At 38.3% G+C, this 18,935-nt stretch overlaps 2 protein-coding genes and 1 long non-coding RNA gene across 3 annotated transcripts; 1 reads left to right on the plus strand and 2 right to left on the minus strand.

Moving 5' to 3' along the window:
* Positions 1 to 1,293, minus strand: LOC110901247. The gene has a single exon (XM_022148087.1). It carries the CDS (start codon positions 1,291 to 1,293, stop codon positions 1 to 3), a length of 1,293 nt encoding a protein of 430 aa, XP_022003779.1.
* A 3,112-nt stretch (positions 1,294 to 4,405) lies between these two features.
* On the minus strand, positions 4,406 to 5,118 carry LOC110908047. Its single transcript, XR_002574135.2, has 2 exons — positions 4,769 to 5,118; positions 4,406 to 4,692 (listed from the first exon to the last, which is right to left on the minus strand). It is a non-coding gene; the product is annotated as an uncharacterized LOC110908047 (long non-coding RNA).
* A 2,468-nt stretch (positions 5,119 to 7,586) lies between these two features.
* On the plus strand, positions 7,587 to 10,195 carry LOC110927303 (WD-40 repeat-containing protein MSI1). Its single transcript, XM_022170965.1, has 5 exons — positions 7,587 to 8,034; positions 8,682 to 9,152; positions 9,228 to 9,352; positions 9,446 to 9,541; positions 9,792 to 10,195. Exons 1-5 carry the CDS (start codon positions 7,690 to 7,692, stop codon positions 10,021 to 10,023), a joined length of 1,269 nt encoding a protein of 422 aa, XP_022026657.1. The 5' UTR covers positions 7,587 to 7,689; the 3' UTR covers positions 10,024 to 10,195.
* The last annotated feature ends 8,740 nt before the right edge of the window (positions 10,196 to 18,935 follow it).

An 18,935-nucleotide genomic window follows, 5' to 3' on the forward strand; every position in this document is an offset into this window, starting at 1 on the left:
TTATGGCGCATGGCGCTGACAAGCTGCGCATTTTCGTAATAATTCTACCGCGTCCACATGCATCCCCGGCCAATAGTAGTCTGCGCTCATGATCTTTGCTACTACCATGCGCGGTCCGGCGTGTATTCCACATAAGCCTTCATGGATCTCCCTGACGAAGTATTGCGCATCTGTTTTGTCGACGCAGCGTAGGAGTGGTCCCATAAATGATTTTCGGTATAGAATTCCATCTGCCATTTCGTAATTTATTGCTTTGTTCTGGATTTTTCTAGCTTCCGCTTTCCCTTCTGGAAGTTTTCCATGTTGAAGGTACATGATAATTGGGGACATCCAGGATGGGTTGCCGACCTCAATGATATTTACTTGCTTAAGAGGAACAGAAGGATTGGATAATACCTCGATGCGTACTTCTTTTGCTAGGTGCTTGAAACTGATGGCAGCCAATTTGCTAAGTGCATCCGCATGCTTGTTTTCGCTTCTGTTTATGTGATTTATTTTGAACGTTTGGAATTGGCTGATTAACGTCCGCGCTTGTTCCAGATATAACGCCATGGCTTCATCTTTCGTATCGTCATGCCCATTAACTTGCTCAGCCACCAGTTTTGAATCAACGTTAGCTTCGAGATTTTTCGCTCCCATTTTAAGCGCTAAACGAAGGCCTGCTAGAAACGCTTCGTATTCTGCTTCATTGTTCGTGCTCCGGAAATCCAAGCCTATTGCATATGTAAGTTCATGGTCGTCTGGGCTGACCAATCGGAGGCCCGCGCCTGCTCCATCGTCATTAGAAGCCCTGTCTGTATGCAGAGTCCAGACCCTATCATCGAAAACTGGAACAGGGTTCTGGATTGCTTCACATTCTTGCACCTTGTCTATGGGGACTTCTGTGGCGAAGTCTGCTAGAACTTGCCCTTTGATTGCTAGCCGTGGTCTATATAGGATATTGTATCCTCCCAGCTCAATGGCCCACTTCGCCAATCTTCCTACGACGTCGGGCTTGGATAGAATTTGTCCCAAATGATAATTAGTGAGAACTGTAATAACATGTCCAGAGAAATACCGGCGTAAGCGTTGTGATGTGTGCACTAGCGCGAGGGCTAGTTTCTCTATCATTGAGTAGCGCATCTCTGGACCGGTTAGCATCTTGCTAATATAGTAAATTGGGGTCTGGATGTTTTCCCGTTCGACCATTAACACTGCGCCGACCACTACCTCTGCTGCGAATAGGTACAAGATTAGCGGGTCTTTTTCTCGTGGCGCTGTTAGTGTTGGTAGCTGGATTAAACACTCCTTCATTTGTTTGAAGGCTTTTTCTACTTCTGACGTCCACTGGAAATGTGTTTTCTTAGCGCAGTTGCGCAGCGTGCTAATGAACGGATAAGATTTCGCAGCGTGATTTGCCAAGAATCTATTTAGGGCTGCTAATCTTCCGCGAGTCTTTGCATCTGTTTTACAGTTGAAGGTGACGGCATTAGTTGGATGGCTTGCAACTTCTCCGGGTTCACTTTAAAACCGTCCCTTGTTACTATGAAACCCAAAAACTTTCCTTCTTCCATCCCAAAGGAACATTTTGTTGGGTTGAGCTTTAAGTTGACGCTGCGCAATGAATTGAACGTATGCTGAATATTTTCAAGCATAGTTTCCTCTTCGTGGCTCATGATGATGAGGTCATCCATGTATACTTCAACTGTTTTCCCGATGTCTTCTCCAAAAACCGTATCCATCAATCTCTGGTAAGTAGCCCCGGCATTGCGCAACCCGAAGGGCATTTTTGTGTAGCAAAAGATACCTTTATCGGTTCGGAAGGCTGTCTTGTCTTCATCTTCCTCTTTCATTAGGACTTGATGGTAGCCTTTGTAACAGTCGAGAAAACACTTCCAGCAGAAGGATGCCAAAGAGTCAACTTTTTTGTCTATTTCTGGAAGCGCGTAGCAATCTTTTGGGCAAGCTTTATTTAGGTCTTTGAAGTCGACGCACATCCTCCACCCACCGTTGTGTTTTTGAACCATGACTGCGTTAGCGGGACCCAGGTATGGTATTGTACTTCGCGCAAGATTCCGGCATTGAGTAATTTTGTGACCTGCTCGTTCATCGCTTCAGCTTTTTTTGCGCTGAGACTACGTCTTCCCTGCGCGACAGGCTCTGCTAAGGGTCGGACATTCAGACAGTGTTGCGCTATATCTCGCGGGACTCCAGTCATGTCCGCTGGGCACCAGGCGAATACGTCTTTATTGTTCGAAAGCAATTCCTTCAATTGTATTTGTATTGCCGGTGAGATGGCGTGCCCTAGTAAGATTGTCTGCTCTGGATATTCTTCGTTGAGAACCCATTTTTTTGGCTCATTTGGTGTTGAGGGCTTGGCCACTTTTGCTGGTGGCTCATCATCCACGTACATAACCTCCTTACTTGAGTACAGAATTGCTACTCCAGTTTCCGTTGGAAACCGCAAGCAGCATGTGGAATAGAAGTAATCATGCTGAATTCTCTTTGTGATCTTCTTCCTAGCAAAACATCATGGCGCGATGTTGTTGGCATGACCATAAAATTTACTGTGACCGTGCTCGAATGCTCGGCATCTGATAGAGTCACAGGAAATGCAATTTGTCCTAATGGAAATACAGCTTCGTTGCAAAATCCGGTGAGAGGAAAATCGACCGGCTCTAATCGTGCTTTATCCTCTGGATCAAGTTGTTTGAAACACTGTTCATATATGATATCCATCGAGCTTCCTGGATCTACGAACATATAATCCGTTCTGTAGTGGCCGAAGATACCAGTAATGATTACTGGTCGTTCTTCCTGAGGGCCTCCGGGAACGACAGGAAACACAACTTGCTGCTCCCTCCAGTGTTGATTATGGTTTCGTTTGTTTGGCCTTCGTGAAGGACCCCCTTGCACCATGTGTATCTGCTTTGGTTCAATTTCCGGACAGTTGGTATCTTCTGATTTTTGAATCATCTTGTTATAGCTACTAGATTGGATGTACCACTGATTAGGTGTCTGTGGGTCCAATACTGTAGTGTTAATTTTCTTTTTACTTTCGTTTGGTGTATCAGATCTAACGTTTGATTATGAATTCCCGAAGAGTTATTTCCTTCTGAATGACTATCGTTGCTTCCTTTGATTCCCATGATTCCGTCAATCTGGTTATCTCGGGTTTCGAAACCCTTGGATTCAGATTGAGGACTTGATGGGTGAAATGATGAATTCTCTGCCGTATAGAACAGAGAGTGAAGAAATTTGAATCGAAACGAGAAAAAACAGATGAAACAGAGAAAACGGTGGGCGTCAATGAAGAAACACTGGATAAAAGACCGGAATCAAATTATCCAGGGGGTTAGGTTCTGCATAAAATGGTGGTTCTCTCTCGTTTGATTCGAAGGGACATGTCTTCTTCTCCGGTGAGTACTGCAAAACAGAACACCGTTAGCCTCGTCAAGGGGAGAAGGGAGGTTCTCTCCTTGACCCGACTCTGGCGTGAGAATAAGTATGTGTTTATGAAGAAGAAGAAGTATCGATGAAGTGAATGTGACTTGAAGTTCACACCTGAATTACTCGCATTATTTATAGACGGGAGTTTGGGCGAGAAAACTCGTTGCTGAAATATTAACGGAAGATGCTAACTCCGTAAGCTGTTATCTTCCCTCCGTTAATTATTTTTATCGGATTGTGAGTGCACACGGATCGTGATCTTGATCAACGGCTGGGGTGTTGCCACGTGGAAAGTGGGTAAGTGGAGGTTTCTCTCCAATTCTATGCCATCATCGTGATTTCAGGATGGCCTGGGATGATGACATGTGTCTCAGACGGTTACAACCTCTGGTGGTGCACGATTGAGTCTTCTAGAAGATTATTGCCATAATCCGGTGTGACTCCTTATCTTGTGTTGTCAGCTTAGCAAATAATATCCAAGTCTGGGTATTATTAAGCGGAAGTGTTTAACTAGGATTTTTATCCCTGTTTGTTATGGAGAATGGCGCAAGGACTCATTAACTTCCTTTTGGCGCGCGAGTTTTATCCGCCGTTTTTCTCTTAAGTTCTCTTGGTTGGACCGGTGCGCGGCCGCGCAAGGTCTAAAGAGGTTTAAAGGGCGAGGTTCTGGTATGGTCCCAAGTACTTAATATGAGGTTTTTGGGACCTTACTACCCCTTCACCATTGTTAACTACAAATTTGTGTCCAGCAAAGAAAACGCATTGTTCCTAAAACAACTTTGGTATCTAAATAAGAATATCAAACAAACCACACTTTACAAAAAGTTCATTTCATACATGGTGAAGTTGATATCAATTATACTAAATCACATCAATGAAATCAACCGAAAATCTCCTCTAAAACTAGCCGGACTTAACCAATTTCCTTCTGTTTGATTGTTGATGTGGTTATCATAACAAAACAGCAACAACTATCAAATTAAAAAAAAATTATATTCCTTTTACGAAACCAAATAAACCCATAAATTAAAAGGATAAACAAGTTAAAAAAAATACTAAAACAAACTCCAAATCAATAAAAGTTAAGCAAAATCCAAATGGCTAAGACGAAATGTTATATTAATATGTGTACTTTAATGCTAGTTAGGAGATAGGGCTAAGACCGGGAGGAAGAGTTAATCTCTAATCCATACTTCATAACAAAATTTCTTAGAAATTGCCAAGTGATGTGATCCACCACTGATCATCGGAATCCGTACAAATCTGCAAAATACCAAATTACGTTTAGGGTTTAGTAGGAATAAAACACACAGAAGAGAAAAAGGGAAGCAAGAATGACGAATGCGATGGTTGAATATGACTAGGGTTTGGATCCAGACGTGAATCCTCTGGAAAGTGTAGATGAAGACTATGTTATTTTCGCGATTGAAGAATCTGCTTATACATCTAGGGTTTATAATCGACAAAGGAAACGAATTCATAATTTTGGAGAATGATTGGATTTGATTGAAAACAGATTGGGATTTCCTAATTGAAAATACAAAGACGCGGTATTAATGAAGAAGCCCTATGTGAGGAGAAAACAATTGCTGCTCAAAGTGAATTCTTTGGAAAAGGAGCAATGTCACATCATCAATAAAATGACATAAGATTTTGACATGTGGCTAGGTTGTTTTGCTTTAATATAAGATATAGATTAGTAAAAGTTTATATATTTTATAACATATAATGTAATGTAATAAAATGTGATGTGATATGTTGTTAAAGCATTATATATATTAAATCTAATTTTTTAGAGTTTTATAATTTCATGTACATATTATTTTAATATGCTAAGTTCAAGTACTGAATACCTTTATTGTAATTTCAGCGGTGCAGGTGACCACGAGGACACTCAGGTTACCATTGTGGGTCAAGTGGTCCCACAAACGACTAAGTTCAAATACTTAGCATCGTTTGTGCAAAGGGACGGGGAGATAGATAGTGATGTATCTTACCACATCCAGGTTGGCAGGTGTAGGTGGAGAGCAGCCACTGGGATTTTGCGTGACATGAGGTTCCCAACAAAATTAAAGGGGAAATTTTATAGGATAGCAGTTAGACCGACTATGTTATACGGGACGGAGTGTTGGGACATTAAGAAAACACAAGCGCCCAAGATGGAGGTAGCGGAGATGAGGATGTTGAGGTGGATGTGTGGCCACACGAGGTTAGACCGAATAAGAAGTGAGGTTGTTAGGAATTGGTTGTGTTACGTCCCCCGACCCAGTTTCCTGGTTCGAATGCCGCGGGAAAGAAACCCGTGGTGTTGGTATTTAATTTGGCAGCGGTAAATTTTAACAGGATCATTTAAACTGAAAATACCCAATTACTTTATTTCAAGTTTCGGGACAAACCCAGTAATTTACAATAAAGGAATTTCACTGGGAAATCCCCTGATTACAAAAACATGTTTATTTATTTACTGAGCCACTTCATTCAAGTTGGTAGTGGTACACGCCACTTTTCCTTGTTCACAGTAAATCACCTGAAACATGTTTAAAATGATTTTATCAGCGGGGAAATACTGGCGAGTCATTCAATTTGCACAAAATGACACATTGTTACAATTTACAGCATTCAGAGTTTTCACATTTGCCCCTATCTTATAATTAGCTGGTTCAGTTATCACTCGACCGGATCTATGACTGTGGTCATACCACTATTAGGTCTTGTCACCCAATAGCGACGTATATCACTAATTAGGCTCGCCCACCTAAAGTGATAAAAACAGCAGTAATGTGCACAATACCCCACTTACTGCCAGTAACTTAAGATTTGCAAAGACTTAATCACTGCAAAGTATAACTGGAAAACATGTAGGGTTTTGCAAAGCAATTTGATAAAAAGAGAACGACTCACATTGCAAGTTTAATTGGACAGAATTCGCCTACTGATTAAGCCTGGTAACCTAGTTAAAATAACAATGCAAACGAAACTAGGTCAGTAACTTAATTCAACATTTACGATAACTCACGAGATCGAAACCCTCACGACGAATGACAAAGTATAGCCCATATTCAGGCAGCACTTAAACATCCATCGGATCAGTTTTAATCGATCGAACATTGTATCGTAGCAGTGATCGAGTTATTACCTTGTTGTCGCAGCAGAGGTTCGGAATTTAAGTGTTTTTTAACGAAACAGCGTATAACTTAACGTACATAGCTTAATTTTTCGTCGTAACAAACATTCCATGCAAGTGCCAACCCCCTGGGTTTTATACTGGATTTTGGCCTCCCCCGCGTGTCGTGCTGGCTGCCAGGGATTCTGGCGTTACACGCGGGGCATACCCATTTTAGCTACCTAGCCTTGTTGTACGTATAGCCCTGGTGAGTCAACAACTTTCGAAAATACGTGTTTTGAACTTAATTTCGACGGATAATTATCTATTAGGGGATACCCCCCTTGAGTTTTAGGGGCCCTGATCCAGGTTTTGCTTGTTTTAAATTTTATGGGTCACGCCATACCATTTGGGGGTCTCAATTAGGGTTTTCTAATGGGCATTATTAAAATAAGAAATAAAAATTTTGGCAAGGGTTGTTACAGGTTAGGAGTAGCTTGTAGCTAGTATATCAGGCAAGTTAAAAGAGGGGAGATTGAGATGGTTTGAGCATGTGAAGATGAGGCAGTTGTCAGAACCAATTAGAGCAGTGGAAACCATAACAGTGGAAGGAAGGAGGACAGACCCAAGTTGACCTGGGATGAAAGACTTAGGCAAGATTTAGTAGAGTTGCACCTCTCTGAGGACATGGTTCAGGATAACAGTTCGTGGAGACGTAGGATTAAGGTTAAAGACTCCTACCTTTTCCTTGGGAAGGGGGGTTAGATTTCTTTTACACTTTAGGCAGGCCAACATATAATGATTTTCTTGTATCTATGTCTATATGTTGCTTGCTGATGATCTATCTGACTACTGTTACGCTATTTACTTATCCATCTTTCGTCTATCTGCGTGTTGGTTGTTTTGGAGCCGGGGATCTCTCAGGAAACAACCTATCTATTCTTAGGATAGAGAAAAGGTGTGCCTACATCCCACCTCTACCAATAGTTGTGCAATTTGTGAGATTTACTAGGTATGGTTGTTGTTATTATTTTAATATGCTAAAAGAAAATTGTAACCATCTACTTCACTCCTGTTATGAAGCCATCAAACAACCCCCAAAATCAAAGCCTTAAGCTTAGATTCCCATCAAACCCCACTCCAATTTCAACAACATTATGGTGAAAAATGCAGACGATATCAGAGTAGAGATGGAAGAGAGGCTAATCAACGAAGAATACAAAATCTGGAAAAAGAACACACCCTTTTTGTACGATTTAATAATCACACACGCCCTCGAGTGGCCGTCGCTCACCGTTGAGTGGCTGCCGGACCGTCATGAGCCCGCCGGAAAAGACTACTCCTTTCAGAAGCTGATTCTTGGGACCCACACATCCGATGATGAACCGAATTATCTTATGATAGCTCAGGTTCAGTTACCGGTTCAAGATTCTGAGTACGATGCTCGTAATTACGATAATGATCGCTCTGATTTGGGGAGTTTTGGGGGTGCTAGTACAAAGGTTTGTGCTTTATGCTGCTTTTTGTGTTTTTGTTTATGTTTGGAACTGATAATTTGAGGTGGGTTTTTTTGTGATTGTTACCATTTAGGGTTGATGGTGGTTTGAAGTGTTTTTCTTCTTTTTTTGGTAATTTTGGGAAAACGGTTATAGCATTATTGATTGGGCCAGTTTAAAAAAAGATAGTATGAGAAGGTGACAATGGTTATATGGGTTGTATGACAGGCAGAAAATGGTCGTATGAGAGGGCGAAGCTGCACGGCAGGTATGATATGATATGATGATGTATTTGATTGACATAAAGTGAGTACTGATATGATATGGCCACCGACAAAGTCATATGGCCCATATGATGTGGTGCACTGACAAAGTGACTGACGTGACCGCTGAGAAAATTGGCAGGATGCTTTTGATTGTGTTTATCTGATTGATGTGGTGGTGTGTGTTTGAGAAATGAATTGATCTTTATAGTGGGTTTAGGATTAGGGTTTAGTGGTGTGATCTGAGAGGCTGAGAAGAAGTCGGTGCGTTTTTCGTGTTAAGATGGACCGTAAAAGGCTGAGTGTTATATATCACATATGTGTCTGATGTGAGTATAATTCACTTCATTCTTTCTGCTATGGTTGAATCTATATGATCTTCCCTTGCAGGTACAAATAATCCAGCAAATAAATCACGAGGGAGAGGTGAACAGGGCTCGTTATATGCCTCAAAACCCGTTCATGATTGCCACTAAAACAATCAGTGAAGAAGTTTATGTATTTGATTATAGCAAGCACCCGTCTCTAGACGGAGAATGCAGTCCTGAATTGAGATTGCGGGGCCACAAAACTGAAGGATATGGCTTATCATGGAGCAAGTTTAAGCAGGGCCATTTGCTTAGCGGTTCTGATGATGCTCAAATTTGCTTATGGGACATCAATGCAGCTCCCAAAAATAAGTCTTTGGATGCTATGCAAATATATAAGGTTCATGATGGTGTTGTAGAAGATGTCGCATGGCATTTAAGGCATGAATATTTGTTTGGTTCATGTGGGGATGACCGACACTTGCACATATCGGATCTCCGGTCTCCGTCAGTTACGAAACCTGTCCAAAGTGTAGAAGCTCACCAAAGTGAGGTAGGCACAACATTTCATCATTATGAAAGTGATTATGCAACATCAGTTTTTCTTTTTTGAATTTTTTTTTGGTAGGTTAACTGCTTAGCTTTCAACCCTTTTAATGAATGGGTTGTAGCAACCGGGTCAACAGACAAGACCGTGAAGTTGTTTGACTTGAGAAAGTTCCAGACGCATCTCCATAGTTTTGATTTTCACAAGTAGGAGTTCTTTCATACATTTTATTTGAAGCGTCTTTTTTTTTTTTTTTAATTCTACAGCGTCAGTTGAATTGTTATATTGTGTTACCATAGGGAGGAGGTGTTTCAAATTGGATGGAATCCACAGAATGAGTCGATTTTATCTTCTTGTTGTGCTGGTAGGAGACTCCTGGTGTGGGATCTTAACAGGTATGCATTTGAATTGTTCATTATATTGCAATTGCATTTTATGTTTATTTTAATTAAATTGCTTCTAGATAATGGTGTTTACTTTCATCTTTTTTCTTTTTGTTTTTGTTTTTGTTTTTTTTTTTTTTCTGCGATTTGTATATGCATAAGATAAATTGTGTGTGTATGTATATGTATACATCATATGCTAATGATGTGTTTGTTTCACACTTTATGCTCCAATAAATATTAAATGTTTGTTTGAAAACAGGATTGGGCAGGAACAAACAAACGATGATGCTGTAGATGGGCCACCCGAATTGCTCTTTATCCATGGCGGGCATACAAGTAAAATTTCGGATTTCTCATGGAATCCATGTGATGACTGGGTCGTTGCTAGCGTTGCTGAAGATAATATACTTCAAATATGGCAGATGGCTGAAAATATCTACCACGATGAAGATGATATGCCTGCAGAGGTATCCGTAGATATGAACATGTAGGATTGGTTTCCGTTTAATCCAAGGCATGTTTACCTTCTTTCTCATCCATGGATTTATGTTGTGCTGTAAATTATATACACAATTAGGTATTGAAATTTTAGAGTATATTTTGTTATGTTGCAACAGCATTTGTATAATCTGACATTTTGTTTAATAATTTTATTTTTTTTCACTGATTTGATACCATAAAAATATAAAACACTTGTTTTATATAAATAAATATGCTACTTGTGAGACAAAAAATTATCATTTGTCTTTCTTCAAAATTTGATGTGGATATTTCTATATATGAAAAACACTCATATATGAATCTTGGTTATCTTAGTCATAAATTCTTTTCAATTCAAAAATATTAATAACTAGTATTAGCATCCCCGCGTTGCGCCGGGGCCTAAAACCATGAAAAAACTAATGTGACGAATGTGTTATTTGAATGAGTAATTCAGTCAGTAGAGGCTTGATTCATTACGAAACAGCCATAAAATAAACCAATATTTATAAATAAGTTACCAACTTAAACTGAGATAGGCAGTGATTTCACAAACTCATTTCCATCATTCAATAACAAAAAAAAAAACCTTTCCAATGCTGTTTCTCTTAGTGGTGTTTTGTACTTTGAACATAAATGAGAAACAATGGAGCCAATGCTAATTCCTACCTTGATTTTTAATAATTGGTGCTAAGATCATACTTCCCCCTTTACACATAAGTTACATCAATATTTTATAATAGACACAATAATGTACAATTTGCCTTCTAGTAACCGTACATCAAAGTTTTAAGCAATTGTTTTCACTCTAGTTAAGCCTTAGCTAGCGTTTGGTATGCAGGAAATGAGAGGTGGAATGAAACAGACCATTGAGAGAGGGTGAAGAAAAGAGTGTTTGGTTGGTTGATGGAATGAAATCGCTCATTCCAAAATGCATTTCATTCCCTCAAAATCATTCCATCCCTCCCCCCTGTTTTTTTTTTCCATTCCATTCCATTCCCTCTCCATCCTTCATTAACAACACCACAACCTACTACCGTTGCCACCACCCACCACCACTGTCAACCGCCGCCGTCACCCACCTTCACTGCCACCCGCCACCGCCACCGCCATCACCCGCCACCGTCGTTGTCTCCACCCACTGTCACACCCCGACCGCGTAAAACAACAAATCGCGGCGGAATCGTCGGGGAGTGTTGTAACAGAATCATTATATCATAACACATGGAAATCTAAATGTTGTTTTATTGATTAAAAGGAGTTACAATTGTAACACCCCAATCGCGTAATATAACAACACACGGCGGAAATATCGGGGAGTCACGTTACAAATTGCTCACAACTACTGGTACTAAATTGTTTCATTATCATTAACATTGTTTTACAAACAAAGAATACATGTAATTGTTCTTTTGTTTTAGAAGTCTAAGGCTCATATGCAGTCCTATGCGTTGCATGTTTAAACAGTCAAAAACCTGGAACATATGCGAAAACAGTCAGCATAAAAATGTCGGCGAATACATAGGTTTTATTAGCCAAATAAATGGCAAAAACATTTGGTATTATTATCTTAATTATGAAAACTCGTGACAAAAATAGGTTTGTATATGGCATTATGATATTTACTAAGTAATTTTATGTTTTATATTGAAATCCCGATTTAAACCATCATGAAAACTTGTGAATGTGTTATTAAGAATCCAATCAAGGATTAATAATAACTGTTTTGAAATAAATCTAAACTTATATAAGTATTACATAAATCAAATCAATGAGTCATGATAATACTTCAGATATCTTTCTAAGAATCTAACACATAAAAATATGGAAGATTCTACAAAGAATTTGATAATCAGACATTGAAACAATTGTACACAAAATCCTAAAGTGATCCAGATAACGCTACAAGAATAATAAAATAAGAACACTTATATATAGGAAGTACCAGCAGCGTATCCACCATGTTCTTATTGTATTATCCTCGTTTCGTTATTTAAATCACAACTACCACATAAACACATAAACCATCCAACTTGTAAACACGCATTAAAGCACACAATGAACCCAACCAAGGATTCCAATATCGGTACTTTAAACATCCTACAAGAATCAACCTATGAAGATAGGTAGATGCTATAAGGATTCGGGTTCTATCACATTGTCTAATCTAACATGCATTAAAGTACACAATGGATCCAAACATGGACTCCAATATTAGTACTCTAAACATCCCATATGAGTCTAACTATGAAGATAGATAGATACTACAGGGATCCTGGGTTCCTGACATATTGAATTATTGAATCAAAACAATCCTAAATCCTAATGGTGATTCGGGATAGCGCCACGAAAGGTAATACAATAAGCACACTTATATATAGGAAGTACCAGCGGCATATCCACCATGTGCTTATTGTATTATCTAGTTTCGTTATCTAAATCACCAACAAACTACACAAAAACCAACCATTGAGTTTGCAAAGTACTTCTTAAAAATCTCACTATGAAGATAGAAAGATCTAAGACTGTACTTCAAATATCCTACATGAATCTAACTATGAAGATAGGTAGATCACTTAAGGATAAAATATTACATTTACATAATCGGAATAATACACATAAAAGCACTTAGTGAACACACATATGCCATACATTTTGAAAACAGATCGATTACACATATGAATCACCCCAAAACATTTGAAAACGGTAAAAGAGGGGAACTATGTACTCGCCTGGGGTTGCGTATAGTCCCAGTTCAAAGGGTATAACAAAGCTCAAAAGACCAAGAGTTCAAGAGTTGAAGCGATTCCTAGGGTAACAAATACTATGTTAGGGAATCAACACTTAAATCGGAAGATCGGGTAGAATGAGGTCTTGTAAACCAAATGAGTGTTGGAACTCATGTGATATGGTTTAAAAAAGCCAATATTCTAAAAGGAAACCTATCCTAAGTGCTTACGACCCATTACGGCCCGTTAAGGTAGCTTACGCCACTTTAACGCGTCGTTCGCGCGAATGCGCGTTCGAGACGCCTAACTAGTCCTATGACAAGTATTATATGCCTTAGCATATCTAATTATGTTATATAATCAGTTTAGATGTCAAAACATGTGTTACATATGCTTAAAATGAAATTATGCGAAAAAGGGCATTTTGGTCATTTTCCTAAGGCATATAAACTACCTATCATACAACTAACTAAACGAAGTGACCATAAGGTATAACCTCAGAGGGTTATTCCCTATACAACTATGGTCACATTATATGTTTGGTCGGATCCTAATGATCGACCAAACGGGTCGGGTTCGAAAGTCTAAGTGGTTGTTTAGACCGCTTACCTTTACGACCCTATATAAGCACTAAACCTAAAGTGACGAGCTAACCATGTTAAAACATGTTTAACGAGGTTTGAAAACAGGTTTGGTATCAAAACAAACGGTTTTGATACCTAAAAGTAGTTTGGTTACAAAATACGCAAGAATACGCATTTTGGCCGAAACTACGACTCGTCACTATGCCTAGATAACGTGGTAATCAGTAGCTATAGTCACAAGGGACTATAACCATCGTGATTAACCTCATGTTACGAAGTTCAAACGAACTTCGTGTTGACCATAAACTGGTTAAAGCAGAAAGTCAAACAAAGTTTGACTTTCACACTAAAAACGCGTAAAAGAACAAAAGAGGACTTACAACGGGTCCAAGAATGGAAAGTTTTGATCCAAATAACTCAGGTATGGAGCATAAAATCCCCAACTTAGAGCTAAATGAATTAAAGGTGAGAGTTGCAAGTGAAGGGGGTAAGGTATTTATAGTTTTCTTACAACCGTTAGGATCGTTCATCGAAAACCGAGCTTAAATCTGGACCGTACACATGCACCTATGGTTTTGCAAAACCATGGGCACTTAAAAATGGCCCATAGTAAGCTAAAATACCATTTGCAAGAGTGCACAACAACTGGAACAACTGGAAACAACTGGGAATTGATTTTTGCAGGTCTGACAGTTTTACATCGGCTGCGTAAGGTTCAAGGGGGGGGGGCTTACGCCGGCCGCTTGAGATCCCCAGTTCAGCAACAAGTTTCAGAAATTACAGAAATGGTCCCTGCATGCTTCCAAGGCCCCTTTTGATGCGTTTGAGGCCCGTTAAGCCATTTTCAAGGCTCTACAATGATGCCTAAACATAAGGGACATGAAACATGCTCAAAAATATCTCGGATGTCGGTTCGTTTGGTCGTACGGTCGCGTTGTTCAGTTAATTACGACGAAACACGAACGATTGCGAAAAATGATCCAAATTACGCGATGAATGGAATTTTATCATGCCAATCACTAAAATAAAATATTTTAATGATTACATAAATTTTTGGAAGTCCGGATATATTCAGAACGTAAGTTATGCGCGAAAATGCAAACTTATGCACTTTTTGACGCTTTTAGTCCCTATTGATCAAGAAAGTTTATTTTTTGCGCACCAAACACCTCAAAGCCTATTTCTAAGCCATGTGAAGGATATTTAGGGCATATTTAACTTGTGATCAAGTTCCGGAATGTGCAATATTATGTGAATCAGCAGACTTTCGTAGTTTGACGCAAATAGTCCCTGAGTGTGAAATAACTTGTTTTTGACACACCAAAGCCTTCAAAACTTATTTTTAAGTTATCTAAAAGTTATTTAAGGTATGTTAAGCCTATGTCACTACTCCAGAGTGTTTGCCGCATTAAACTGATTACGTTTACGCATCAGTTCGCGTATAACTTTCCAAAAGGCGATTTAAAGCTTGAAAATGAACTATAATCAAAATGTGAAATTGTAAAACCAAAATAAACAAATTTTTGAGGTCAAAACACATTGTTTCTTTGATAAAAGATAGTGTCCTACATTGTGTGTGTTTACGGAGCACAAGTAACAATGTCTTAACAACAAATAAGCGTAACATAATTAACTAGTCTTGCATCTTTTATTGTCACTAAGGTCCAAGTCTGCCTAAGTGTATCTTGATTAATCCTATGCATCATTTCCTGAAACACATGTGAAAATAGGTACGTCAGCATAAAAATGCATGTAAGATACATAGGTTTTCTTGATTTAGGATTCATGACTTATAAGTTTAAAGAAAAATGTTTAACAAAAGTTAGTCATGATCCTTGTAAAATGTTTTCTTTTATAAATCATAGAAAAGTGATAAGAAATCCGATGATATAAAAGAACAATGTATAATGAAATGAATAACCAAGTAAAAATGAGTTTGTATAAAATATGTTATTTGTAAAACAATGTTTCATGAAGGTATGATATAAGTGTAAAAATGTATTATGTCTAACTTGAAATGGTTTAAATAATGCTACGATACGTAATACCATAAAAGCACTTATATATAGGAAGTACCAGCGGCGTATCCACCCTGCTTTTATCACATTATATATCGTTTCGGTATGTAAATCATTTACACAAACAAACCACCAAAATGCAATGTTTAAACAAGTGTTGAAATGTTTATTGTATAATCAAAAGTCTATAGTCAAATATAAGTCATGTAATGTGTAAACAAATGTTATGTATGGTAAGTAAAAAGTAACTACTTAAACCACATGTAAAAAGTGCACAAAACAAAGTATTTGAATAAATCAAAGTTATGTTTTGTAAAATAAATGCATGCTTTACTGATACAAACACTTATGCGGTATGTTAAACGTATACATTCAAGCCTTGAAACCGTAGGATAACCCTATAGTAAAGGTTATCAAAATGTTTTCGGATTCAGTCATTCCTTACATCCAAACAATCCTAGGATATCAGGAACGGGATTTGTCAAGTCCTATGGTACCATTACTTACTACCGAGCGGCGTAGCTAATGTTAATGAACGTATTTTAGTTCGTTAAATAGACCAAATGTCATACTAAATGTAAGCATGTTATATGAAAACAATGTACCTAGTATGCTAAGTGAACATACAAGGCAGAAATGTAAAACAAAGTGCCCATATGCTAAGTGAACATATGCAACAGAAATGAATGTAAAACAATGTGCTAGCATGCTAAGTAAACATACATAGCAAAAGAAATGCAATGTAAAACAATATGCTAGCATGCTAAGTAAACATACATAGCAAAAGAAATGCAATGTAAAACAATGTGCTAGCATGCTAAGTAAACATACATAGCAAAACATAATGAAATCATCTACTATAAGTGTACTAATGAACGTAGCAAGTATGATATAAAAACATGGAAAACATGAAAGTAACAAGTAGGCACATGTGTTTCACCCCAAAATGTTATAAAAACAGTAAAAGAGGGGACTATGTACTCACTTGAGGGTGCTTAGAAGTCTTGAATAACAACCAAGCAAAGCTAGAGGGATCACGAAAATCAAACGACACCTAATATAGGTAACTATGTAAATAAACGGACCTAAATCGGAAGATCAGATAGAATGAGGTTTCATAAACCAAATGAGTACAGGAACTCATGTAATATGGTTTAACAAAGCCTACATTCTAAAATGAAACCTAACCTAAGTGCTTACGACCCATTACGACTCGTTAAGATAGCTTATGCTACTTTAACGCGTCGTTTGCGTAAAACGCGTTTGGAACGGCTAACTAGTCCTATGACAAGTATTATATGCCTTAACATGTCTAATAATATTACCTAATCTGTTTAGATGTGAAAATTTAGGTTACATATGCTTAAAATGAATTTATGCGTTAAAAGGGCATTTTGGTCATTTACCTAAGGCATATAAACCACCTATCATACAACTACTTAAACTAAGTCACCATAAGGTATAACCTCGGAAGGTTATTCCCTATACATCTATGGTCACCTAATGTGTTTGGTCGAATCCTAATGATTGACTAAACAGGTCAGGTTCGAAAGTCTAAGTGGTTGTTTAGACCGCTTATCTTACGACCCTATATAAGTACTAAACGAGCTAAACATGTTAAAACATGTTTAATGAAGTTAGAAAACAGGTTTGGTATCAAAACAAACGGTTTTGATACCCGAAAGTATTTGGTTGCAAAATACGCAAGAATACGCATTCTGGCTGAAACTACGACTCGTCAGTATGCCTAGATAACGTGGTAATCAGTAGGTATAGTCACAAGAGACTAAAACCATCGTGATTACGCTCACGTTATGAAGTTCAAACGAACTTCATGTTGACCATAAACTGGTCAATGCAGAAAGTCAAACAAAGTTTGAATTTCACGCTAAAAATGCGTAAAAGAACGAAAGAGGACTTACAACGGGTCCAAGAAATGGAAGTTTGATCCAATTATCCTCAGGTATGAAGTGAAATCACTCCAACTTAGAGAACAATCAGATCAAGTGTGAGTTTGAAGGCAAATGGGTGGGGGTATTTATAGTTTTCGGAGAGCCGTTAAGATCGTTCATCGGAAACCGAGCTTCGATCTTGACCTTACATGTGTGCCCATGGTTTTAGAATACCATAGGTACCCCAAAATAGCCCCTAGAAAGCCCAAAAACCATTTGCAAGAGTTGGAATTAGCTGGAACAGGCTGGAACACATTTTTGCTGATTTGGGACATGGATGCGGACCTCATCCATAAGTGGATACGGTCCGCATGGACCTTGCAGACCATCAACTTTCACTGATTGGCAAAACAGGCCCCCTGTGACTCCAAACTTGATATTTGATGCATTTTTTATGTGTTTAAGCCCCGTTAACCCCATTTCAAAGCTCTAAAATGAAGCTAAAGTATAGGGAACTTAAATTATGCTCAAAAATATCTCGGATGTAGGTTCGTTTGGTCGTACGGTTGCGTTATTCGATTAATTACGACGGAAGTCGTAACGGACGCAAAAACGATCCAAATTAAGCGACGAATGGATTTTTATCAAGCCAATCACTAAAACATAATATTTTAATGATTACATAAATTTTTGGATGTCTGGATGTATTCAGAACGTAAGATATGCGCGAAAATGCAAACTTATGCACTTTTTGACGCTTTTAGTCCCTAAATGACCAAAAAGTTTATTTTAGCATACCGAACCCCTTAAAGCCTATTTCTAAGCTATGTAAAGGATATTTATGGTATGTTTAACTTATGATCAAGTTCCGTAATGTCCGTTATAGTACGAATCGACATACTTTCGCAGTTTGTCGAATTTAGTCCCTGTAAGCGAATAAACTTGATTTCGGCACACCAAACCTTCAAAAACTTATTTCTAAGTTATGTAAAGGTTATTTACGGTATGGTAATCCTATGTCACTATTCCGGAGTGTGTGTTGCATTAAACTGGTTATATTTACGCATCAGTGCGCGTATAACCTTTCAGAAAGCGATTTAGAGCCTGAAATCGAACAAGAATTGATATGTGCAAATGATAAACATATTTATACAAATACCAAGTATGAAATACAATATTTCATTGGTTTGGTATTTGTTTGATGGTTGAAGTGACACATGTGTCACAGTCTCCCCTACTTCTGGAAATTTCGTCCCGAAATTTATCTAGAGGAAACTTGTGAGAGCTTGAAACATGAAGTTGAAAAGATCAAACAACACTGGTTAGAGTCCTGAACTTCTAGTAACTTTAAATAACATCATGCTTGCACTGTATGAGGGATACTTATATACAAGTATGTGAAGCGCCATTGGTGCGTCCACCGTACTTCCATTACATTGTTCACATTTCGTTATTGTTGCCACTATCGGTTCTTACACATAATAAATCTTACTGGGTTCCTGTGCACTGAATTTAATAATTATGTACGCGTCCATAATTACGTAATTCCTTACATAGTTCACACAATGTATTTTATAATGTGTAGGGGAAAACCAAATGAACAAACTGTGATGAGTGTGACTAGACCATCCTAGGGTCCTTTTAATTGAATCAATAAATGATCTCTTTAACTAGACCACCAAGGAGTCTTTTCAGCTTAT

The sequence above is a fragment of the Helianthus annuus genome, chromosome 6 (genome assembly GCF_002127325.2).
Source record: "Helianthus annuus cultivar XRQ/B chromosome 6, HanXRQr2.0-SUNRISE, whole genome shotgun sequence".
Classification (NCBI taxonomy): domain Eukaryota; kingdom Viridiplantae; phylum Streptophyta; class Magnoliopsida; order Asterales; family Asteraceae; genus Helianthus; species Helianthus annuus.